At 40.1% G+C, this 26,868-nt stretch overlaps 1 protein-coding gene across 2 annotated transcripts in view; it reads right to left on the bottom strand.

Annotated features, from left to right (window-relative positions):
• Positions 1-26,336, bottom strand: part of LOC144084624 (interleukin-1 receptor accessory protein-like 1) — a 75,575-nt gene extending 49,239 nt beyond the window's left edge. Inside the window, exons 1-2 of one of the 2 annotated variants that reach the window (XM_077613226.1) lie at positions 25,906-26,336; positions 17,786-17,881 (exon numbers count right to left, since the gene is read on the bottom strand). In XM_077613226.1, the coding sequence (XP_077469352.1) occupies positions 17,786-17,867 (82 nt within the window). In that variant the 5' untranslated portion in view covers positions 17,868-17,881; positions 25,906-26,336. Of the gene's footprint in view, positions 1-17,785; positions 17,882-25,508; positions 25,744-25,905 lie in introns of those variants that run through there. The other variant, XM_077613234.1, reaches the window with a different exon arrangement.
• Between the last annotated feature and the right edge of the window lie 532 nt (positions 26,337-26,868).

The following is a 26,868-nucleotide window of genomic DNA, read 5'->3' as shown; positions in this document are numbered from 1 at the left end:
AATTAAATAATTCCAAATTGTCTGTTAGCTTCCTTCCATTGCTTTTCCCCCTGGTTGCACTGCTTCCAGATGTTTGTTTTCATATTGAAGCATTTAACCAATCACATTTCAGCCATTATTTGTTGCCAGGGTCAGAAATCTGCCTCAAGGCCTTCACAATCAGTTCTGCAGGCTCTGCTGCATTAAACAAGCGTCGATAAGACTGTTGCTTTAACCAATCAGAATTTGATTTGGTGACACCAAGGCCTTCTCGCAGGCGTAGGGATACGTCATCGCTTTCACCAACTATGATTGGCTAGTGATAGAGTGGACGAGCCAGAGCTACCAAACTGTATCCGGAGCGAGCTGCACAAGCAAATATATTGTTGTGTTGATTTAATTGCGGTTTTGTCAGCCCGCAATGGCTGAAGGAGAAGAAATTGATTTTTTTGCACATTTACTGTCAAAGCCATTTTCAAGACGGACTTTTCAAGAAAATGCTTAGCTCAGTTTTTTTCATTTTGAATCCATAGATAAAGAATTGAATTTGCACCCCTGTGCACCTGTGGCAAAGCTTTCAGATTTCTTTGGTGCCTCACTTGTGTTGAAGCAGTTAATGGAGCGTTTGGGAATTTGCATTTTTTTGCAGGGAAGACCCGTTAATTGAGAATGATGGTATAATTTGTTCCACGCTTGTGACTTTTAATGCACCAGAGAAATGCGGGTTGTTGTGTAACAGAATGGTAATCAGGTTTTTTTTTTTTTAAGTTGTCCTGTTTCCAGCATGAGGGAAATAAACATAAAATGATTATGCACTCGGTTGTCAAAGGTATTGAATATTATAGACATGAACATTTGTCCTTATCCTCTTATAGTGCCTCTTGATAGAAATATATTATATATATTATATTGTATATTATTTTTGGTTATTAAAAAAATACATTTTCAAAAATTATTAAGTGGGGAAGAACCATTAAACATTTGCTTTTAACTTTTAACCATTTCATTTTTGAATTAAAAAGGAAAAAAAAGAAAAAAAAAAACAGCTAATATTTTATTCACATACGCCAATGAGTTAATACTTGAAAAAATGATAAAAAATAAAATTTTAAAAACATTTTTTGGTCGCCGGATTCCCATCTTTGCGAAATGACACAATTGGGCCCGATTTAAAAAAAATATTAAGTGGGGGAGAATCATTAAACATTTGCTTTTTAACTTTTTAACTTTTAACCATTTCATTTTTGAATTAAAAAGGAAAAACAGAAGAAAAAAAAAAGCTAATACTTTATTTACATTATAAAAATACTGTGCCATTTGGAGAAGGACTAAATTGATAGGAAGGCTATCGCCAATGAGTTACTACTTGAAAAAATGATTAAAAATAAAAATTGAAAAAATAAAAATATTTAAAAACGTAATTTTTGTCGCCCGATTCCCATCTTTGTGAAATGACGCAATCGGGCATGACTTTAAAAAAATATTAAGTCGGGGGAATCATTTAACATTTGCTTTACAACTTTTTAACCATTTCATTTTTGAATTAAAAAGGAAAAAACTGGAAAAAAACAGCTAATATTTTATTCATATTATAAAAATACCATGCCATTTAGAGAAGGACTAAATTGATAGGACGGCTATCACCAATGAGTTAATACTTAAAAAAATGACCAAAAAAATAAAAAAATAAACTCAACCTTTGATTCCCATCTTTGCTAAATGACACAAATCCGGCGCGATTTGCGATGGGGACATCCCTAGTTTGAATTCATCTGTCGCCATTGACAGCGCTAGATGTCCATTTTGACGGGGAAAGTTGGCAGCGATCGTTTGATCGGGGACTTTTCCCAAATGGACACGCATCCCGCCTCGCGTTTGGGCGGCAATTAAGTGTCGCGAAGCATGAGCGAGCAATCCAGAGGGTTAGCGTGAAGTAGCTTAAATGGGGGCTGGCAGCCAAATAAGTGCGTGCGCTCGTGTCCGTGGAAACGGGCGCTTTGGCTGTCACAGCAGGGAAGAACACGTGTCGGATGGCCAAGACACGCCACGAGCCCACGTTTGCGTCGCCACCTTCCTCCGATAATTGAACTGAGCTTATTAAAAAGTCTGAACCAAAATAACATTTTAGTGGAAAAATGCCTCGAAAACAGGGGTGTCAAACTCAGGGTTGGTTCGCGGGCCGCATTAACGTCAACGCCATTTCATGTGGGCCGGACCATTTTAGATATAATATTTAGATTTTTTTTAATAAATGGATTAAAAGAACTGGATTAAAATCCCTGAATATTCAGTTTTTTTATAGATCTAAAACAATGTTTATTTTAGCTTTTTTAAATATATTTTTAGATTTTTCAAATGATTTTTGAACTAAAAAGAGAAAAAAATTCCAATTATTGATTTAAAAGGGGGGAAATCAGGAAATGTAATATACATCTATACTCTTCATTTGAATTTGATCCTAAAACAGAAAGTCGGCACTCATGATTGACTTTCCCGGGCCACACAAAATGATGCGGCAGGGCCAAATTTGGGCCCCGGGCCGCCACTTTGACACATGTGATATAGAACATTATTAAGCATTTTTTTAATTCTATACTTTTCAAAATCTCCATATTAGTTAATACAAACAGAGGAGGTGGATTAGTGGTCCAGTGATTACCACCTTCGCCTCACGGTTCCGAGATCGAGGGTTCAATCCCGTTTTTTAGATCTAATATCTAGATTTTTCAATTTCTTTTTAAATTGGATTAAAAGAACTGGATCAAAAGCCCTAAATGGTCTGTTTTTATGGATCTAAAGCAATGTTTATTTGAGCTTTTTTTCTTCGTATTGGAAAATGTCTTTTAATCATGTTTTTTATTTCAAATGGAAACAAAATATTTTTTTAAAGTGGCAAATGGAAAAATGTTGTATATTTATTTTTAGATTTTACAAAATGCTAAAAACACAACAGAAACAAATTGATCAAAAATTGCAATGATTGATTTAAAAAGGGGAAAATCAGGAAATATAATATACTACATCTATAATCTTCATTTGAATTTGATCCTAAAACAGAAAGTCGGCACTCAAGATTTACTTTCTCGGGCCGCACAAAATGATGCGGCGGGCCAGATTTGGCCCCCGGGCCGCCACTTTGACACCTGTGCTCTAAACACTGATGTTTTCCCACATTTCATTGGTCAGTGGAAATGCATCAGGCTCCGCCTGGGGGTGACGCACGAATCCCGACGGCAACTCTCCGTCACAGCCGAATATAATTGGCCTCCCGCCGCGTCTGTTCACGTGGCACTCGAGTGGCCGACTGTCAATCTTTGAGAATGGCACTTATATTCCCCAAGGCGAGCCATTTTAAAGACCCTCTGTCGCAGAACGGGCAGTGTCGGCCATGTTGGAAACGCAACATTTATTTAGTTGAAAGTCCCACTGTCGCGGGTTTTGTAACGCTAATTAAATGGTGGAATCGTGTCAAAGAGGATTAAAAAAATGATTAAGACACTCACAGATTCGTCATCACTATTTGAATTGTGGCCCAGTGGATGAATGGTAAGCGTGTCGGCCACACAGTAGGAGACCTGGGTTCAAATCCAGGTCGGTCCATCTGTGTGGAGTTTGCATGTTTTTGGAATGTGGGAGGAAACCGGAGTACCCGGAGGAAACCCACTCAGGCCCAGGGATAACATGCAAACTCCACACAGGTGGACCGACCCTGGATTTGAACCCAGGACCCCAGAGCTGTGAGGCCGATTCGCTAACCACTCGTACCACCGGCCCACCCGCAAATTAACTTCTTTATGATATTGACCCTAATTAAGTGCTTTGGATTCATACAGTACCTCAGAAATACCACGTGCGATGATTTTTATAATATTTTCCCTTCGAAGTAACACATTTGTACTCCCTATTAAAAGCATGAAAATGAAAAAAATTGGGAATCAGGGGGGGTCTTATATGCGAGAATTTGTAAAATTCAAAAATTTCAAGGCAATTTTCAGGGTGCGGCTTATATGCGAGTAAATACGGTACCACCGAATAGCAAGTTACCTGGAAATACCCGCAAATCAGCAAAAAAGGACTCAAAAACGAACATGAAGTGACCCAGAAATGCCCCCAAATCAACAGCTAATGACTCAAAATGAGCATAAAGTGACCCAGAAAAGCCAGGAGGTGAAAATTGTGAATCAAGGGGCGGCTTATACGCGAGAAATTGTAAAATTCAACGATTTTAAGGCAATTTTAAGGGTGAGGCTTATATGCCAGTATATACGGTACCACCGGATAGCAAGTTACCCGGAAATACCCTCAAATCACCAAAAAAGGACTCAAAAACAAACATGAAGTGACCCAGAAATGCCCCAAAATCAACAGCAAATGACTCAAAATGAGCATAAAGTGACCCAGAAAAGACAGGAGGTGAAAATTGTGAATCAAGGGGCGGCTTATACGAGAGAAATTGTAAAATTCAAAAATTTCAAGGCAATTTTCAGGGTGCGGCTTATATGCGAGTAAATACGGTACGACCGAATAGCAAGTTACCCGGAAATACCCGCAAATCACCAAAAAATGACTCAAAAACGAACATGAAGTGACCCAGAAATGCCTCCCAAATCAACAGCAAATGACTCAAAATGAGCATAAAGTGACCCAGAAAAGCCAGGAGGTGAAAATTGTGAATCAAGGGGCGGCTTATACGCGAGAAATTGTAAAATTCAACGATTTTAAGGCAATTTTAAGGGTGAGGCTTATATGCCAGTATATACGGTACCACCGGATAGCAAGTTACCCGGAAATACCCTCAAATCACCAAAAAAGGACTCAAAAACAAACATGAAGTGACCCAGAAATGCCCCGAAATCAACAGCAAATGACTCAAAATGAGCATAAAGTGACCCAGAAAAGACAGGAGGTGAAAATTGTAAATCAAGGGGCGGCTTATACGAGAGAAATTGTAAAATTCAAAAATTTCAAGGCAATTTTCAGGGTGCGGCTTATATGCGAGTAAATACGGTACGACCGAATAGCAAGTTACCCGGAAATACCCGCAAATCACCAAAAAATGACTCAAAAACGAACATGAAGTGACCCAGAAATGCCCCCCAAATCAACAGCAAATGACTCAAAATGAGCATAAAGTGACCCAGAAAAGCCAGGAGGTGAAAATTGTGAATCAAGGGGCGGCTTATACGCGAGAAATTGTAAAATTCAACGATTTTAAGGCAATTTTAAGGGTGAGGCTTATATGCCAGTATATACGGTACCACCGGATAGCAAGTTACCCGGAAATACCCTCAAATCACCAAAAAAGGACTCAAAAACAAACATGAAGTGACCCAGAAATGCCCCAAAATCAACAGCAAATGACTCAAAATGAGCATAAAGTGACCCAGAAAAGACAGGAGGTGAAAATTGTGAATCAAGGGGCGGCTTATACGAGAGAAATTGTAAAATTCAAAAATTTCAAGGCAATTTTCAGGGTGCGGCTTATATGCGAGTAAATACGGTACGACCGAATAGCAAGTTACCCGGAAATACCCGCAAATCACCAAAAAATGACTCAAAAACGAACATGAAGTGACCCAGAAATGCCTCCCAAATCAACAGCAAATGACTCAAAATGAGCATAAAGTGACCCAGAAAAGCCAGGAGGTGAAAATTGTGAATCAAGGGGCGGCTTATACGCGAGAAATTGTAAAATTCAACGATTTTAAGGCAATTTTAAGGGTGAGGCTTATATGCCAGTATATACGGTACCACCGGATAGCAAGTTACCCGGAAATACCCTCAAATCACCAAAAAAGGACTCAAAAACAAACATGAAGTGACCCAGAAATGCCCCGAAATCAACAGCAAATGACTCAAAATGAGCATAAAGTGACCCAGAAAAGACAGGAGGTGAAAATTGTAAATCAAGGGGCGGCTTATACGAGAGAAATTGTAAAATTCAAAAATTTCAAGGCAATTTTCAGGGTGCGGCTTATATGCGAGTAAATACGGTACGACCGAATAGCAAGTTACCCGGAAATACCCGCAAATCACCAAAAAATGACTCAAAAACGAACATGAAGTGACCCAGAAATGCCCCCCAAATCAACAGCAAATGACTCAAAATGAGCATAAAGTGACCCAGAAAAGCCAGGAGGTGAAAATTGTGAATCAAGGGGCGGCTTATACGCGAGAAATTGTAAAATTCAACGATTTTAAGGCAATTTTAAGGGTGAGGCTTATATGCCAGTATATACGGTACCACCGGATAGCAAGTTACCCGGAAATACCCTCAAATCACCAAAAAAGGACTCAAAAACAAACATGAAGTGACCCAGAAATGCCCCGAAATCAACAGCAAATGACTCAAAATGAGCATAAAGTGACCCAGAAAAGACAGGAGGTGAAAATTGTGAATCAAGGGGCGGCTTATACGAGAGAAATTGTAAAATTCAAAAATTTCAAGGCAATTTTCAGGGTGCGGCTTATATGCGAGTAAATACGGTACGACCGAATAGCAAGTTACCCGGAAATACCCGCAAATCACCAAAAAATGACTCAAAAACGAACATGAAGTGACCCAGAAATGCCCCCCAAATCAACAGCAAATGACTCAAAATGAGCATAAAGTGACCCAGAAAAGCCAGAAGGTGAACATTGTGAATCAGGGGGCGGCTTATACGCGAGAAAATGTCAAATTCAACGATTTTAAGGCCATTTTAAGGGTGAGGCTTATATGCGAGTAAATACGGTCATCAAAATTGCATACACAATACATTTTTATATTTGGATGTTGGGGTTGTTTTTGCTTCAATCAATGGGCCAAGTTTTAACACCCACATTTTTCCTCAAAGCACAAGAGGCCAAAAATGGGACGTTTTTTATTTAGCGCATGATTAATTGACTTGTTGCACACCGCGACAGGCTGGCGAAGCGCTTCATGTGCAACCGTTAAGTTTAATTTGAAGCATTTTGAAGGTGTCGAACGGGAGCACTGCGTCCTTGTAAACGAGAGAGCTGGCGCCCGACACCAAGATAAGAAAGCCGGAGTTGAACGCAAACGGCCCATTAAGCCGCAGCGCAACCCAGGAAAATACTTGAGTACTCCACATCCCCGGAGAGGCTGCAATAAATCCACACGCTCTTGATGTATAATACGCCAAATCTCCACTGAACCGCAGCCGTTGGATTTGGCAGGGCAGCACACCTTCTTTTTAATATTCAACATCGCCAACTCGACTCAACTTGCAGGGAAACAAAAACAAACAAACAAACTAAAAAAAAATCAAATAGGATTTTGCATTCTTCAATACTTTGATACGTACAACGTTACCACGGCGACGTTCGCTTCAAAATGAATAAAAAGCGAAGGAGCGACGAAGGAGTTTGCCGCGGCCAAGATGGAGATTGACTCCCGAGCACTTTTTTTTTTTAGCTGACGCCGAAGAAAAGCTAGATAGAGCGTGGAGGCATAACGAGATCAGTGGAGCGTCATTAAAATCCAGCAGCTGTCAGACAAACCCAGGCAGGCCCAAGAAATGCCTCTTATTCACCCTGCTGCTCCTGATTAACCAGCTAGCCTAGCATGCATGTTTTGGGGATGTGGGGAGGAAGCCGGAGTACCCAGAGAAAACCCATGAAGGCCTGAGGAGAACCTGATAACTCTACAAAGGAAGGTTGGACACAGGATTGAATCCTAAATTGAATTGAATGATTTTATTGTCATTATACAAGTATAATGAGATTTAAAGCTGCACCGTGAAATGCACAAATTATAATAATACATAAGTAGTCAACAACGTAAATAGGTAGACAACATAGATAACCACTTGAGTTACTTTTGTACCTACTTGTTTGTGACCACTTATTCATGTTGATTACTTATGACTACGACCTATAATGTTGACTACTTTTTTATTACTTATTTATAATTATTGATTATTTATCAGTTTATTAGTCTATTTATTGTTATTTGTCCACTTCCCTACTTATTTATATTGTTGACTATGTATTATTTATGTATTTATTACTTATTTATAATTATTGATTGATTATTTATCAGTATATTTGTCTATTTTTTGTTATTTGTCCACTTCCCTACTTATATTTTTGACTAATTATTTATTTATTACTTATTTATGTATTACTTATTTATATTATTGATTGATTATTGATCTGTTTATTTGTATATTTGCTGTTATTTGTCCACTTTCCTACTTATTTATATTGTTGACACTTATTTATTATTTATTTATTACTCATTTATAATTATCGATTGATTATTTATCGGTTTATTTGTTGTTGTTATTTGTCCACTTTCCTACTTATTTATATTGTTGACTACTTATTTATTATTTATTTTTTAAATCATTTATAATTATTGATTGATTATTTATCGGTTTATTTGCTTATTTGTGTTGTTGACTACCTATTTATTATGTATTTATTACTTATTTATTGATTATTTATTGTTATTTATTTGTCTGTTTGTTTGTTTTTGTTAGTTCTCCACTTCCCTACTTATTTGTGCTGTTGACTACCTATTTATTATGTATTTATTACTTATTTATTATTTATTGTTACTTATTTATTATTTATTGTTACTCATTTATTATTTATTGTTTACTTATTGATTTATTATTTGTGCATTTCACAAAGCTTTAAATATCAGTTTACTTTTATGACAACAACAAAAGCATTCAATTGAAATAGTCAACATAGATAAGTAGTTCACATGAATAAGTGTTCACATTAATAAGTAGGAACAAAAAGTGACTAAAATGGTTAGCGGCTTGAATCGTGAGGCCAGGGCGCTAACCACTCAACCACTCATCCACCGCGCTGCAAATATGTCATTTCCCCACTCTTCATTCTCCGTTTAGTCAGCTGTAGACAATCAATCATCCTTGGAATTTGATTGGCTGCTATCTTTGTGATAGTCTTCAACTTTCAAGAGAATCCTGAACAGCACAATCCTGCCTCAGCACATTTATTTCCCATGAGGCAAGCTCAAGGCGGCTCCAATGTAGCAACATTTGTGCACATTTTCTACCCGGGGTGCCACTAAAAAATGAAGGGGAGACAAAGAGAGCAGAGCCGTGACAGACGGTTGGCGAGGAAGAGACTGGAGTGTCAGTGGCATGCTTCTAACGAAGAAGCTATTCCGTCTCCACGTCTGCACGTGACCCAGATAGCGCTCGTCGGATTAAGACCGCACAAACCGACATATTCTCGCTCCAGTATTTCAACGCGCGTAGGATTCCGAATAACCCTCACACGTTCCTCGGCAAGATCCGGGAATATCCCTGCAAAGGGGCGTGGCGGTTAACCGATTTCATACTGGCGTAGTTTGCGTGTGTTCGACGAGTGAAATTGTGCAACAACGGGCTGTTATTTCGACGACGTCACGTTTGATGGGAGTTAGCGTTAGCCAGTTGCGCATGTGACGTTATTCAGGCATTGTTTGTGGAATATATACAGGAATAAGGATGTGATTAAAAGGAAAACACTCAATTGTGAAGGAACAATTGTCAGTAACACTAAGTTAAGTTCCATTTTTTCAATTTATCAGAAATCAAGAACAAACAATAGATGTTAAAGTAATCATAAAATAGGCAACAACATATGAAATAAGCACCTGGTAAGGTAGTAAATATATTAATAGATTTTGGGGATAAGTGTAGCCTTTAAAAACACAACAGAAGCTGTTGGTGGTCAGAGTGAAAAATTAAGATATTTATAAGCCGCACTTGATAAGCCACAGTAACGAGCAAACTATACAAAATAAATAGTAAAATAGGGAAGAACAGAAAAAAATAAGCACCTGTTAAAGTAACAAATGTTCGCTTCTTTTTCGGCGCTTGGAGCTTTTTGCACGGCAACAGGCTCGTAACATAACATGAACTTGGATGACGATGCAGACACACAGAAATAAGTTTAATCTAACCTTAACTAACGTAATTCTAATTTCGTTTTAAATGTTGATACCTTTCTTCTCCCGGGTGGGTCTATTTGCCCCGCCTCCACCTTGACTTTCAGATACAACCTATCGAGGGTTGTTTGCTTTTGTCTTCCCTTCAAAATAATGCACACAAATGTCCTCACAATAGGATAACGCACGACCACTTGCACACGAGAATTAGTATATAGTCCTCTCGTATTAGCGATCGCTCCGCCATTTGCACTGACCAACGGGAAAAAAACACTGAAAAAATGCAAAGCTCAGCCCAGGTTGGTTCGAGGGCCGCATTACCGTCAACGCCATTTCATGTGGGCCGGACCATTTTAGATATAATATTTAGATTTTCTTTAATAAATGGATTAAAAGAACTGGATTAAACGCCCTGAATATTCAGGGTTTTTTTTTAGATCTAAAACAATGTTTATTTTAGCTTTTTTTAAATATATTTTAAGATTTTACAAAATGATTTTTGAACTAAAAACAGAAAAAATGGATTAAAAATGACAATTAATGATTTAAAAGGGGGAAAAACAGGAAATTTAATATACATCTATACTCTTCATTTTAATTTGATCCTAAAACAGAAAGTCGGCACTCATGATTTAATTTACCGGGCCACACAAAATGATGCGGGGGGCCAAATTTGGCCCCCGTGCCACCACTTTGACACATATGGTATAGACTTTACATGAGGGAGTTGCTTGTATATCAAAATGTGTCTCGTATCTCAAGACAAATATCAGCTCCAAATTTTACTCGTATCTCAAATTGCTCGTATGTCGGGGCACTCTATGACTATGTCGAGGTACCACTGTATACACAAAAGCCAGACTTCAGTATTACAGAACTATGAAAACTATAGGCCAAACTATGAAAAAAGGGTCAAATATAGTGAAATATGAAATAACAGCAAAAATAATCACCTTTTAACATAATGTATGAATAGTTTTTGGGATCCCTACAGCCTAAAAAACAACAACAGAACAAGCTGTTGGTCGTCTGATTGGGAAAAAAAGGCACAAGTGGCACGTGAGTACAAGTGGAAAACCCAGCTAAACTACGAAAAAAGTGCGACCTATCGTCCGGAATTTGCTTTCAACTATGCAGTGTACGTTTCTAGCCCTTCTTCTTCGTTGATATATAAATAAACCAAATATTAGCTAGTTTAAAGAGCCCTTGAGTATCGTCGTTTGCCACCGCGCCGTTGTACTTTCAGCGTCGGTTGTCGGGAACTATTTTTATACGCGAGCGTTTCTGAGCGGCGTCCGCTCCGATGCGGGCTAGTTGCCATGGAAACAGAAGCGGCCATGCTCAAGGATGATGCGGCGACGGAGGCGGGAATGAGAGCAGAAGAGATTTGTCGTGGTCGCTAGACCATTGTAGGCCTCCCAACTGTATTTCATCCTATCTTTCTTTCATTCAGAGTGCCCAATTGGAAGGGATGAAATGAGGCGGCTCGGAAATCCCGCATTTACCTCGAGGCGTCCTTTTCACGCTGACTTCATGTCTGGGGAAAATGCTGCATCTGGATACATTTTTTTTATTAGGCTTGACTTTGTTTTGAGATTGGATGGAGAGTTGATGGATGCTGTTTGTCAGAGCTGACAAATACTACTAATCTCTAGTTTAATACGCTAGAAATGAATTATGAAAATAAAAAAACATTTTAAAAAAAACCAAATCAAGCAGTTTTTTAAAATAAAGATTTTTTTTAAAAATCAAGCAATGTTTTTGAAAATGAATCAATAAATAAAATTAAAAAAAATAAAAATCAATGTTTTTTTAAATGAATAAATAAAAGTTTTAAAAATCAAGCAATGTTTTTTTAAATTAATAAATAAAAATCTTAAAAATCAAGCTTTTTTTTTAAATGAAAAAATAAATATATATTTTTTTAAATCAAGCAGTTTTTTTAAATGAATAAATAAAATGTTTTTTTTTTTAATCAAGCAATGTTTTTTTCTTTTTCATTTTTATCTGGCAATTTTAACTTATAATGACGCCTAATTTTGAAATGTCATCTAAAATAAGCGTTGCACGTTTTTCAAGCGGTCAATTATTTTGAAAGTATGGGGAGTTCACTTCCTTTGGCAGCTCTGTATTAGCGCTCATTTCTCTATTTGTTTTAATTGTAGCATTGTTAGCACATCGCCTCACAGTTCAGAGATTTAGAATTCGATCCCAAGTCCTGACTGGAGTTGGCGAGTTTTTCCCCTGGCCTGTGTGGCTTTTCCCCGGGTACTCCGGCATCCTTCCACATCCCTCAAACAACACTGCCATTGCCAACAATAGAGGTCCAATCCAAAGGCCATGGAAGGATCATGAGTGAATGAGTCGGCTCTCTAGCGCCATCAATGGCGAGCGTCCGGTACGGAATTGAACTCAATCTGTGCAGCCCGAAGAGGACAGACAGATGATTTGAAAAGAGTTAGCATGACTTGCTCCAAGTCGCCATGCCAACAGTCCGCTACTTCCCAAGCTAATCCATCATTTGCATATTAGAGGCAAGCAAAGACGCAAAAAGCACCGTAATCCTTGTGGCTTTCAAGGATTGGTGCGCCAACGTGACCGATCGCCCCCCCCCAAAACATAGAAACAAAAACACCAAAAGGGGCCCCGCAAAACAGCAGTGTCAAACTTTGGTTGGCGGGCCACCTTCGTGCCAACGAGATCTCATGTGGCCCGCACCCGTTTATTTTTGGCCCAAAGAGTTCACTCACTAGTCGCCATTGATGGTGCTAGAAATTAACGTCCAATTAAGGGACGTTCATTGGCCCCTCCCAGTCAAAACGGATTGGCCGTCAATGGCACTGAAAGATGAGCGAATTGGACGTCTATCGTTGCCAATCGCAGACGAGTGAACTTTACGCCAGTTTAGGGTACTTACAGGTCACTTCCTGTAAATTTTGGGTCATTTTCCCATTGATTTGATATGGAATCGAACTATATTCAGCTCTTTTTTTAATTGTATTGAAACTCAGTCTCAGTCTGCAGAAGGTCCCCACCTTGTGGACTTCCTGTGTATTGCTCCAGTTTTTTTAGCTAGGTCTACAATGTCTTCTGTGTCTTGTGTCTGTCTTGCTACTGCAACCAAGAAATTTCCCAAACACGGGATGAAATAAAGTTCCAATCCAATCCAACTCCCACGTAACTGGTCGCTAATTAAAGCAAAAATGTCCAATTGAGCCTCCTCCGAATAAAAACAGCCAGTTAACCTGGTTTCTTTCCCAAATTCTTGCAATGTCAGCCTCCAGCGGGCAAGAAAGGCATACAATTGCAAGCCATCTTACATCTATTCGCCGTAATAAAGGAAACGGAAAGGACCTAAAATTGTCTAAACTCCCTCGAGACCCCCAAGAATATTTTGGGCTTCTGCTTGCTGCAGGAATAGGGTGATTGTTCTTCGACCAAATCCCTCTTTGACAGGAAAAAAAAAGAGGGAAAATTGGCCATTTTCTGTGGTCTGGCATATACATATTTTACCTCACAGGTTAGCGAAGAGCCAAACATGGCTCCCGAGCCCGTGACCGGACGTTTGGTAGAACGGACGTTTGGTCGCCGGGTTCGCTCGCTGTCAAATTATGACAGAGTTTACAGTTGTTATTTTGATATTAGATATTTAGATATTAAACTCTCTCTCTCATGATTCGACCAAACGTCCGGTCGACCAAACGTCCGGTCGGCCAAACGTCCGGTCGGCCAAACGTCCGGTCGGCCAAACGTCCGGTCGGCCAAACGTCCGGTCGGCCAAACGTCCGGTCGGCCAAACGTCCGGTCGGCCAAACGTCCGGTCGGCCAAACGTCCGGTCGGCCAAACGTCCGGTCGGCCAAACGTCTGGGGACCAAACGTCTGGGGACCAAACGTCTGGGGACCAAACGTCTGGGGACCAAACGTCTGGGGACCAAACGTCTGGGGACCAAACGTCTGGGGACCAAACGTCTGGGGACCAAACGTCTGGGGACCAAACGTCCGGGGACCAAATGTCCGGGGACCAAACGTCTTGACGAAACGTCCGAGTACCCCCAAGCCTTAGGTTCCCTACCCCTGCACAAGTGGTTATGCATTTTTTTCCCATATCAAAACCACAAATGTCAAGAGAAGAGTTACTTTTATAGTTTGATTTTATGGGTCAGCCAGACAACGAAACAATTTCCCTCGCCGTTTAACCCCAAGATATCTTCAAATATAGTCGTCAAATGTTAATTTGATATTCCAGTTGCTATAATTTCCCTTCAGCCTCCTCCACCTGGAAGCCATATCGCCCAAATGGAAGCATTGGTCGGCCTTCTTAAATGTTGAAAATCCTCTTTTGGACTCAAGCTCATTATCTATCACCCACCAACCTAATCCATTAAATTGGCACCGAGTGACCCAAATATTGAAAGTGGGCTGGAAAATGTGTTCGAGGCATCTCCAAACCAACTTTTATCGTACGAAAAAATAATTCCACATATTGCGTCAAGAGTGGAAAAGCTGACTTTTTGATTAGCCGGTTCGTGACCCCTGGTTTCTCCCAAATTCAGCACCGAGAAATACACCCACCCACCCTAATCTAAAATCTGGATTTTGTCAGCCTAAACTGAATTGCCTCATTAGTTTCCTGTCTTCAAAGTCTTATTTTGCAGCATGAAAATTTGCTCCGAGCAGCAACAATGCAGGGAAGCTCTTTATGGCTCTCGTGTGGGTTCTCCTAATTAGTCTTACACATAAGTGCTAAGTCTACAGGCTTTTTAACCCTTTACCGGACACTCATTTGACCCAACAACAGGACGTTTATGATTTTAATTTTTTGCCCAGAAAAGTCCCCAAATCTACGGGAAGTGACGAATCAACATGTATTGACCCCGAAACGGGTACAAACTCCCACAAAAACATGAACAATGCTATTCAAGTTAAAATAAAAAGTCCTGCAAAAAATCCAAAACCAGAAAAAAGAGAAATTGATGCAGAAATCAGCATGAAACACACCCCAGCAAAAACCACTAAAAATCTTGAAAGTCTAATAAAAAAAGGAAAATGCAATAAGATTTAAAAAAATTAAAAAAAATCCTACCTGAAAATGGAAAACAGGAATGAACTAAAAAAAGCCAAGAAATCAAAGCAATACACACTTCTGCAAAACCCCCCAAAAAATGTTTAAAATCTTTAAAAAAGAACAATAATAATAAAAAAGAAAACACCCAAAAAATGAAAAAAAACTTCAATCTCGGTGGTCGATTGGAATTAACTGCAGCTCTCATGCTAGGAACCAATCATGTGCCAGAATGCTGGTGGGCGTGTCCAACCCCGAGTCAAGTTATCCTTACTCAGAAACACTCAAAATACAACAGCTATTCTTCATTTTTCCATTTTAATGCCTATTTTTAAAACCCTGCCATGCACTAAAACCGCAAAAGGTGAATGTCGAATTGGCGAGGGATCACTGTCATTAATGTCAATTTTTTATTTTATTTTATTTTTTTAATATCAACCAAAAACTCAAGTGGATTCCAGTGATTAAATTTGCACTGCACGTTAGCGTCCCCAGTCAGGACTCGCTGTCTCCTCCAATTAAGTGGCCAGTCACATTGACCCAACGGACTCATTAATGTGGACGGACGTCCTGCCTGAGTGGGACAATATGGCGGCTGGCGGAGGGCGTAAATTTAATCCACCGCCAGGACGTCCTTGATTCTTTCATGGCGTTGTTGGCGAAGGAATGGGAGCAAAGTATCTTTCGTTTTGCAAAGTCCATCCCATAGTTAGCTATGGATTGTCTCCAGCACCCTCGGAAAATGTATGAATACGGCGTATCCGCAACAATTCAGACATTCTAACAGCCGCTGAATTTGATGATCGCTAATAAACAAATCAAAACATAACTTTCTCGGCCAGGAAGGCGGGACAGACGCACGCAAGCTCCTCCCCTTTGGTCGCATTCGGGCAAAAGCCCTACAAAGCCGGCCACTCGCTCGTATGATTTTGCCTTGGGGGGGGGGGAAACAAATCACAATTGTAAGACCTCCGACGCCGTAGAGCGAGTGAGCGTGTCCAGATTTACGCTGTGCTTTTTCATCACGAGCAACAGGGGACGCTAATTCACACTGAGACAACTGCGGGATAATTACTGGGGAGTAGTAACTACATCACAATGAAGATCGACTGCAGATAATAATGCTCCCGAGTTTGCCAGAGGGAATGAACAATAAAAAAAAGGGCAAAGGGAGCAAAGATTCGGTCTCCCCGGTGGAGTTCATCAACACGATAAATTGCGTCGGGGTTAACGTTTTAGCCCAGGGGTGTCGGGCAATCATGCTAAATAAATCTTGTTGTTGATTTTTGGGGCCACAAAAATCAACTTACCATATTTTCTCCCATATTATCGGCCTCCGCGTATAAGCCGCACCCTTAAAATTGCTGAATTGTACAATTTCCCTCGTTACCTCAGCAGAGCCAGGAACATCATCGGGGACCCATACCACCCTGGTCACAATCTGTTCCAGCTGCTGCCCTCTGACAGACGCTATAGGTCCCACTAAGTACGGACAAATAGGCTTAAGGACAGTTTTTATCCCCACATCCATCAGGACTCTAAACTTGCGGTAACACGACACAAAATCCCTTCTGTGTAATAACTTTGGGGTGAGGTAATATGAAAAGACGTTTGGGCGGTGATCTGCCTCCTACTGGCTGACTGAAGGTAAGTGAAAGACAGTGATCCACTCGGGGGGGTGATGCGATGTATCCATAACGGCAGAATGCCAAATTATGAGTCCGACATTTTCACTTATTTGGGTCTTTTGCCGAGAAAACGCCCCTTATGGAGAGGCACTACCAATTTCATCATACGCAGTTTCTGGGTATAATGACAATTAGGCTTTTGTTGTTTGTTGAGTCAATGATGATGACAAAGCCTATGTCCGATTATTATTATTCTCTCGTTTAAGACGCCCCCTGATTCACAATTTTCACCTCCGTATTCATGGTTTTAATAGGGAGTACAAATGTGTTACTTTGAAGGGAAAATCTTGAGAAAAATCATCGCACGTGCTATTTCTGAAATACTTTATAAATCGATATCTGGATTAAACATTCCAAAAGGGTGTTGCCTGCACGTAGACAAATTCAAAAAGGAGGTCACGTGAGCAGTACAACCAGGAAGTGTGTCCGTAGTGGTCTAGTTTGTCATCCCTAGGTAATATGGCGGCGCCCTGAGCGAGCAAGGGCACAAGTGAGTTTTTCACGTTTTTTTTCTTGAATTTCATTCAAGCGTTTTATCAATTTCCAGGCTCATTTCCACCGTGTGCGGTCGATTGGTCGCCGTCTTTTAATCGCCCGGACCGCGACAACGGGCGACTAAAAGACCGGCGACCAAAAGACCGACGACAAAACAAGGTAAAACAACACAGTCTACGCATCAATAAAAGCCAACAATGGCCATGAGCAGTTTCACCGACGTGTGAGTGTATAAGAGTTTGAATGTCCATGCGTTGTCCCTTTAAGAAGCTACGTCAGTCAGGGTCTTAACAAGTTCTCCAACAAAAAACAATAAAAGTCCGGGAAATTTGGAGCTTTTCTTTAGCCTAATAATTAATAGGGCATTAAGTATGACTAAATAGTCATTCGCAGTTTGTATTTAGGGAATTTGAGCAACGATTTAAATGGCAATTATCAATAACCTTCCGGGCGACCAAAAGATCGGCGACCAAAAGACCGGCGACCAATCGACCGTGTACCCATTTCCACTCATTGGTCACTTTCTATTGAGTTTTGGACTCTGAATGCAGCATTTATATCTACAGTGAACCGTTTCTTATTCGCTTCCCAATGAACATGATTCTGAATGTCCCATGTAAAAAAATTATTCAATAAATAAGACTTACCTGAGCCTCTCTTTGACACCACTCTCAGGCAATAAACCACAATTGCGTGAAATAGGACCAGAAGAGATATGGAAACTTTCATTTTTTCCCCCAGTCCTAAAGAAAAATGAGACGGTACGTATATTTAGACACATTACATATATTTTTTGCTGTCGCGTTTCATCTCGGAGAAATGACAACTTGAAGTTAGGCGAACTTACGCAACGGAATGAATGTGATTAAGAATAGGAAATTTAACCATTTTGGGACCCAGCGTCCACTTTATTTGGCTATTCAGTCGAGAAACCTTTGGTCTCCAAAGCAGTTCCTCAATCGCAGGCATCTCCATTTGTATTTGTGACTGGACAAAGATGCCTTACGAGATTTCCCAAAAGCCTTTGGGAAGACGTGTGAAAAGACACAAGAGCCCCTCAGACCTTCGGAGGCATGCGAAAATGGCCGGCGGCCAACGGCGTCCAGATAGATGCCTGTGTTCTCCTTTTCAAAAGGCCTCTTGTCTTCCTTCTCTTGTTAGCTGGAACCAACACCACCCCTGAAAAAAGCCACGCCACCCAATCGGATCTTTTTCCGTCTTAAACTACGAAATGACCGTATTCTCTGGACTATAAGTCACATCCGATCGAATTTAATCGCCATCTCTCTCATTTTCTGAACTGCTTTATCCTCGCAAGGGTCGTGGGGGGTGCTGGAGCCTATTCCAGCTAACTTCGGGCCAGAGGCGGGGGACACCCTGAATCGGTGGCCAGCCAATCGCAGGGTACGGGAGACAAAGGACAACCATTCACGCTCACATTCATAGCTAGGGGCAATTTAGAGTGTCCAATCAGCCTACCATGCATGTCTTTGGAATGTGGGAGGAAACCGGAGTACCCGGAGAAAACCTACGCAGGAGAACATGCAAACTCCACACAGGTGGACGGACCTGGATTTGAACCCAGGACCCCAGAGCTTTGAGGCCGACGCACTAACCACTTAATCCACTGGGCTGCTAAGGAGCTAACGCTAACAAATAAAAACATTAGAAAAACCCGATCGGCCCTCTGGAAATAAAGTGATAGGCCCGATTTCCTATCACGTGAACTTTTTACGCGGGTTGTCAAGTAAAAGCAAGAGTAGACGCTAAAATTGCAAAAATATTCTGATGAGAGCTATTCATATTTATTGTGTTTTTAGGTAAATTGATTCGTAGACTCTAGCTTTTTTTCCCTTTTAGCAATTTGCTGAACATCCAACCTCGCCGAGAACATCTGCCTTGGTACTTGTGCATCTGCTGAACGTGCATAATTACAACTTCGAAAAAAATCTAAACTAACAAACGGGCAGCAGATGGGCAGACGTTTTAATGAGAATTGAATTATTTATGCAAAGTTGGACGTTAAATTAACACACCGCTCAAAAGAAACAAATTCAAAAAGTTGAATGAAGGCGCAGGTGTCAAAGTGGCGGCCCGGGGGCCTTTGTGCGGTCCACCGTGACACCTTGTGCGGCCCCATAAAAAATCTATGTTGACCGTTTTGTGCTAAAAATTAAAATACTTGTGATAGAAGTACAGAAATTGGCAGGCAGGCCTTTTTTTAGAACTAAATTTAAAAAAAAATAATATATATATATATATATATTTTTTCCCCAATCTAAAACTATATACATGAATCAGAATATTTTCTATCTTCCATTTTATTTTGTAATATAAGTAAAATAATACAATGTTTTTAATATAATGACTGGATTTCTTTTTTTTAAATGGAAAAACAAATTTAAAAAAAAAATTAAAAGGAAATATCTATTATTAGATCTAAAAAAAAAAAAAATCTATAAAACTGAATATTTAGAAAGGTTTTTCCCGGACTTTTTGAATCCCCAAAAATATATTCAAAAATTTTAATAATCTTAGATATATAAATATAATTGAAAAAACATCATGTTTTCCCTTTTTTAATTATATATATATATATATATATATATATATATATATATATATATATATATAGTTTTAATTTATAAAAGGGGAAAACATGATGTTTTTTAATTATATTTATATATCTAAGATTAATAATATTTTTTTTCAAATGAGTCATCTTATTGTTAGTTTTAAAAAGACGCCAAGTCACTTAATTGAGTGTCAAATAACAGACTAAATGCAAATGCATTCTCACAAGTTAAACGCAACCAAAAACTGAATCCGTACCTCTTGGATCTTTGGAGCCGTGAGCGACCCACCAGTCCGAGGAAAAAAAACACAATTTTGGTTGAACCATGGGTCCAATAGGGAATCCCGCGCTGCTTGCTAACAAGATCTTTTATGCCATTGTGGGGACGCCAATTACAAGAAATGAACAAGGCTCTCTGTTGGCTATTCCAGGACGGGTCAAAGGTGAAGGGTGAAGGATAACTAGCGGGTCGGAAGAGGGAAATGCAGTCGTGGGAGAGGGCTAAGGGGGCGGGGCCTACGCATCCAAGCGGCAACCTACGACTTCAAACACAGGGAGACCCGGGGGCCAAGTTGTCCCGAGGGGTTTCACTGGAAAAGACCCCGATAAAGGGTCCCACATGTAGTCAAACATACAATGGCACCTCTACTTACAAAGGTCCTTTCATACGAATATTTCAGGTTACAAAACATTGGATATGCAAATATACGAAAACAAGATCCAAGTTACAAAATGCCCCAAAACGTTAATACCTTTCCTCTATCTGTTATTTTATTTTGAAATTCACCTGTATTGTTAGCCATCGAGGAAAAACAAGATAAGGAAGTGGCAGATGTTGAAAACTACTAGCATGGCTATGCTATTGAAGCAGAAGGATGCATTAAAAGCGACCAATCCTTGGCATGGTTGGCTGTACTACATGACAAGATGGAGAGACTGTTGCTAATATTTCATGCTAAGTTGTTTTGATTTCATCATTTAGTTATTTAGATGTGTGTTTATGTGCATGTTTGTATGCTAACGTTAGCTTCCTCCTTCCACTGCACTGTACTCCTTCCTGCCTGAATAAAAAAAATATTTTTGCACGCTTCTTATTCATTTTAATACATGAATAAATCATTTCCTCTCATTTCTGTGTATTTCTCACATCTTTCATACAAAATTGGGACACTTTGATCATTTTAAAAGTGTTGAGTTGGCAACTTTTCGGAAGACAGTGGAACAAATGAGAATTTACAAATAAAGTACTGATCTACTTACGAAAAATCCAAGTTACGAAATAAATTCATTTCGTAAGTAGAGGTACGACCGTATACGTAACCAAGTTTGATGTTTATTCACATTATTGCGCCACTTAAAGCATACTATTCCCTATTTATCTTTTTATAATAAGTATTTTGACGTAAATTTGGACTTTCAGGTTGAAATCCGACCTTAGCGTAGCATTAAAACTCAGCCGTTACTTCCGTTGAACGATACATTAACGAGGGAAATCAGATACACGTCAATAACTGGTGTGCTTTGGTAAGCTTTTAATAAAACGCAGGATTAACGGGAGCGTGGAATAATGTCACACGTGAACGTCCGATTATGTGCTCTTTGATTTCCGTGTGCGAATCCCCGCTGGTACGTTTGAAAATGAAAATGGGGTCTCGAGGGGGAAAAAGGTCAGGTGCTACATTTGCTACTCTCTCATGTTTCATTCAAACATCTTTTCGAGCTGACATTGTTCATTCGAATTTGACCCCCGTGAGTTGATAAAAGGATTTGCTTAAGACACGCTACTTCCTTTTCTTTTGAAATTTTAAGACCGAGTTAATTTTTATCGTTGCGCTCCAGTGCCAACGTTTCCAGTTTGTCAACTTGATATTTTCTTATCGGCGATAGGATGTTAACCCTTCATAAGGACTGATTTACCGGCGGGCATCGAGCCTGCCGGCCCTCCCAGGCAAAGCGGATTGGATGTTTAGTGCCGCTGGTTGAATTGAAAGACACGCATTCGCAGTTGAAATAAATTTAATGTCAATTATTGTCAAGCGCAGGCATTTTTCCGATTTATTTTGCTCAGCGCCTGATGATTTCAGGTCACTTGCTTGTTATTTCAGGTCAATTCCAATACATTTCCAGCTAATTCCAAGTCACTTTCTATTTATTTAGAGGCTATTCCGGCCCACTTTGGGATGTCTTGTTCATTTTGGGGAAATTCTAAGACACTTCTTAATTATTTTGGATCAATTCCAGGGGGATTTCAGGGGTATTCCTGTTTGTTTTGGGCCAATTTGGCATGTGTTCTTGATTTAGGGGCAATTCTACCTCACCTTTTTATTACTTGCTTACTTAACTTTAATTACTTTAATCTTTTCCTTTTGATTTTGAGTCAAATCCAAATCACTTCAGTTCCGAAGGAGTTAAGGGATATTTTTCGGCACTTTAGATTAGATTAGATAACTTTATTCATTTCATATTCTGGAAATTTCACTGTCACCGTAGCAAGAGGGTGAGAATACAGACACAGGAAAATACATTATAGACATAAATAAATAGGTAATAAATAAGTTCATGTATAAATAAATAAGCGTGTTGCTGAAATAAATATTTGTTGTTGATTTTGGGGCAATTCTACACCACTTTTTGGCTCACATTTAGGGCACATGTGTCAAAGTGGCGGCCCGGGGTTCAAATCTGGCCCGCCGCATCAATTTGTGTGGCCCGGGAAAGTAAATCATGAGTGCCGACTTACTGTTTTAGGATCAAATTAAAATGAAGAGTGTAGATCTATATTACATTTCCCGAGTCTCCCCCTTTTAAATCAATAATTGTAATTTTTTTAATCAATTCATTTCTGTGTTTGTAGTTCAAAAATCATTTTGTAAAATCCAAAAATATATTTAAAAAAAAAGCTAAAATAAACTTTGTTTTAGATCTATAAAAAACTGTATATTCAGGGCTTTTAATCCATTTATAAAAAGAAAAATCTAAATATTAGATCTAAAATGGTCTGGCCCACGTGAAATCAAGTTGACGTTAAAGCGGCCCGCGAACCAACCCGAGTCTGACACCCTTGATTTAGGGGCTATTCCGGGCTACTTGCTGTTTTGTTTTGGGGCACTTTGGTGTCTTTTGTTGGCAATTCCAGGTTATTTTTCGTTTCTACACTCACCTAACCACGCCCCCTTGACGCCCTGGAATCGTGACCCAATCGACACTTTTGACCTCATTTCCCTTTTTTTAACGACTCAAATCGTGTCAATCAAGCAGTTGCAAAAATAATTGGAGATTGCTCTCCTATCAAAATAATTGGTGGCAGCTCTACTGTAGACAAGAGAATAGTAGAATGGATTGAAAGATTAGCATTCACCGTGGCCGGGACGCCTCTTCTTTTTATGTCCGGATACATCGTATTCGGCGTGATGTACCATATTTGTCAATTCGCGACCCGGCGGTGGGAACCAAAATAAATAGCCGGGCGCGAGATCAATGCCCGCCGACTGCGATTTACAACGAAAGGCAGTTTGCGTGTGGGGGTAGGAGGAATTGGAGTTGAAAAAGATTTAACCCTACGTGGCCTGGGCCCAATTTGTCCAATTGTGCATGCCTTTTAGAATTTAAAGCCTCGGTCTGGTCACAGTACAGTGATAAATTACTCATTGATAATGTGTGTTGTCATTGGGGGGAAAGTGGTAATGAAAAAATATGATGAGCCAACTGCGAATTGGTTTAGTTGGCTGTCTTTTGGATGACTCCGTTCTGTTTTGTTTTGGTTGCTCTGCTTGCCTTTTGCTTTTTGTCTTTGTTTGTGTACTTAAAGTAAGAGATCAGGGGTCGGAGTAAATATCAATTTTTTCTTCTTCTCGCTGCCTTTTGAGTACAAATAGTCATTTTGAAGTAATACCTCGTATTAAAGTAATACCTTGAGATATGAGCTGAATGTGTTTGGAACCGAGCTCTTATATCGATTTACTCGTATGTCAAATCAACTTTTCCCATAGAAATGAATTAAATACAAACACCAAAAAACAGGATATTGGAATGGTAAAATGTTTTTATTTCTTCTAATTTGCCATCTACTAACAGCGCATCTAATAACTAGCTAGTGGTTATGATGTTAAATACTAAAAAGAGACATTATTCAGTACAATACGATACAGACACTCAAAAATAAGTTGAATCTAACCTTACTCTTGTGGGCAGGAGTGGAAATGTATCCACCGATTGTATATTTCCACCAAAAACGTGTAAAGCTAATTTCTGATCGATTTTGAACAGAAAATATTTTGCATGCTCGTTATTCCTTTTAATACATGAACAAATCTTTTTCCTTATCATTTTTGTTTCTCAGATCCTTCATACAAAATCCGGACTCTGATCATTTTAAAACGGTTTAAGTTGGTCAATTTTTTGGGGTGAACTGTGGAACCAAATTGAGAATTTGCATGTAAAATACTGCTCTACTTACGAAACAAGTTAGGAACCAACTCATTTTGTAAGTAGAGGTAGCACTGGTTCTTGTGTAAGGGGGCAGAATTTGCATGTAAAATACAGTGGTACCTCGACCTACGATCAGCTCTACCCACGACATGCTCGAGGTACGATGAAAATTTAGATCGACTAATTCGGCCTAGACACGATCAAAATTTCGAGATGCGACCAAGCCTGGTGGCCATGACATGAGAGGCTGTTTATCATTGTAGCGCACTGTCTTTTTTGCCACATCTCTTTGGTGTATACCAGATATCTACGAGCACTGAATGGTTTCTTTCGCCTACACATGGACCAGAAAATGCACAACGCGCATGCGCGGGCAAAAAGAGGGCTTTCTGGGTAATGAAGTATACTCGTGCACACAACACCAATAGCCAATGGCACCCTTTCTCAGAATAAAACTTCATTACCGACAATCAATACGTGGGTAGGCTGTTATGCCTTCCTTAGCCTGTTAGCTCCCGCGATCGCTTATTCAAGACTACTTCTCGTTGGCAAGTGGTCGTGCGTTATCCTATTGTGAGGACATTTGTGTGCATCATTTTCGGAATATTTTAAAGGGAATACAACAACAAACAGCCCATCGATAGCGAATGTGAGGGTGGAGGCGGGGCAAACAGCCAACCCGGCCAGGAGAAGGTATAAATATGTAAAACAAAATTAGAATTCAGTTTTGTGTAAAGTTACATTAAACCTATGTTTGAATGTCTGTATATATTAATCCAAGTTAATTTTAATTTGTTTGTTCGTTTAAGAGTGGATAAAGTCCACCCGAACACCCCCTCCCCCGCCTCAGTGTACGTCGCTGTCTCTACCCTCCGCGAAATGCGTCTAATTTTATTTCTATTGAACACATTTTATTACTATTAAACCACTAGTTATGCGTTACTTTGTTAATAGATGGCGAATTAGAAGAAATAAATAAAAAAATTCCAATCCAATATCCTGTTTTTGGTGTTTTTTCACAGTGTTGGAACGAATTAATTTGTTTTTAGTTCATTTCAATGGGTAACGTCCGCTCGAATTACGAAAACCTCGACATACGATCTCAGTCCCGGAACGGATTAAGATCGTATGTCGAGGTACCACTGTACTGCTCTACTTACAAAACAAGTTTGGAACTACTCATTTCGTAAGTAGAGGTTGCACTGATTCTCGCGTATTCCATCAAACCATTGCAATCAAGTCCGTCCCAGAAAAGGGCAACGCACATCCGTGTTGTAACTGGTGGGTTTACGGGGGGGGGGGGGGGGGGGGGGGGGGGGGGGGGGGGGGGGGGGCTTTGGTAGGGGAGGGGGGATTCGTACACTTACAGAATGAAGGCAGAGAGCAAATGACGTACTTGGTCCAGTTGTTGTCGCTTGTAGCCGGCCAAATGCTCATGAAAGCAAGCACTCAACACAGCACGCTGCCATGTCGTGACCACAGACGTCCAAACAAATAGCGACCTTCACCACGATGCGCGACGGGGACCGAAAGCCGGAAATTCGGTGGCGTTTGAAGGAGAAAATGGAGCAATTGGTAACGGCTGCGAGGTACAAATACGTCCATCAAGCGCCCCCCCCTTTCCCCTCAAATTCTGTCCCACGTCGTATCTCAAATTGGACGACTTGAGTTCGCCCCCAAAAACATGCCGGCATGCGCATTTAAACCACATTTCCGCTTGAAAACTGTTTAAAATGGAAGTTGAGGGGGCAAGAAAACACGTACCTTGACCCAGTTGCCAATGGTTGGATCTCTACGCCGTCAATTGGGGGGGCCGCCGAGGGGAAGAAACGGCTTGCAAAAGGGAGCACGGTTGCAAAAAATCATGTTAAGTCCCCAAAGAAAGTAGTGCGGCAGTTCCAGTCCCCCCCCAAAAAAAGGAAATGTTCCAAAAAACAAACAAACAAACAAAAAAAACCGCAGCGTCCTATCAAGAAAAATTACATGTTGCCAGAGCGCACACACCTGCAGCCAATGGCAGATAAATGGCCGCGTAGCAGATTAGGAAAGCGAAAGATCGACGAGTCGATAACACTGCCGGTAACATCGATCGGTCTGATCATTCTGGGAAATCGGAAGCACATTAGCGGCGTGCTTGTTCCGAGGTAACGATGCGCAGGCTGAACATTCTTTCGCTTTTTTTTTCTCCGCTTTCCCTCCCCCTCTCTCTCTATCTCTCCCTCCTCTCCTCTCTCTCTCTCTCTTTTCCACCTCCCTCATCCAAACACAAACACCCAAACACACACAATTTAATGTGAAATGTAGGCTACAAGTAGGAGAAATAAAGTGAGAAATGTAGTCAATCCAGGGGCGGAAATTAGGGGGGCGCAGCTATACCTGGCCCCCCAGCTCGATTTTAGGGTGAAACGGAGCGATCAATATAGGGGAAGGGTGTCAGACTCGGGTTGGTTCGCGGGCCGCTTTAACGTCGACTTGATTTCATGTGGGCTGGACCATTTTAGATATAATATCTAGATTTTTTTTATAAATGGATTAAAAGAACGATTAGAAGCCCTGAGTATTCTGTTTTCTTAATGATGGCTGAATCGAGGATACGGCTTATATGCGCACAAATTAGACCCCAAAACACACACAATTTAATGTGAAATGTAGGCTACAAGTAGGAGAAATAAAGTGAGAAATGTAGTCAATCCAGGGGCGGAAATTAGGGGGGCGCAGCTATACCTG

This window comes from Stigmatopora argus, chromosome 1 (assembly GCF_051989625.1).
Source record: "Stigmatopora argus isolate UIUO_Sarg chromosome 1, RoL_Sarg_1.0, whole genome shotgun sequence".
Lineage (NCBI taxonomy): Eukaryota > Metazoa > Chordata > Actinopteri > Syngnathiformes > Syngnathidae > Stigmatopora > Stigmatopora argus.
Note: the sequence above shows the minus strand (reverse complement) of the source record. Positions and strands in the feature narration are given on the sequence as shown.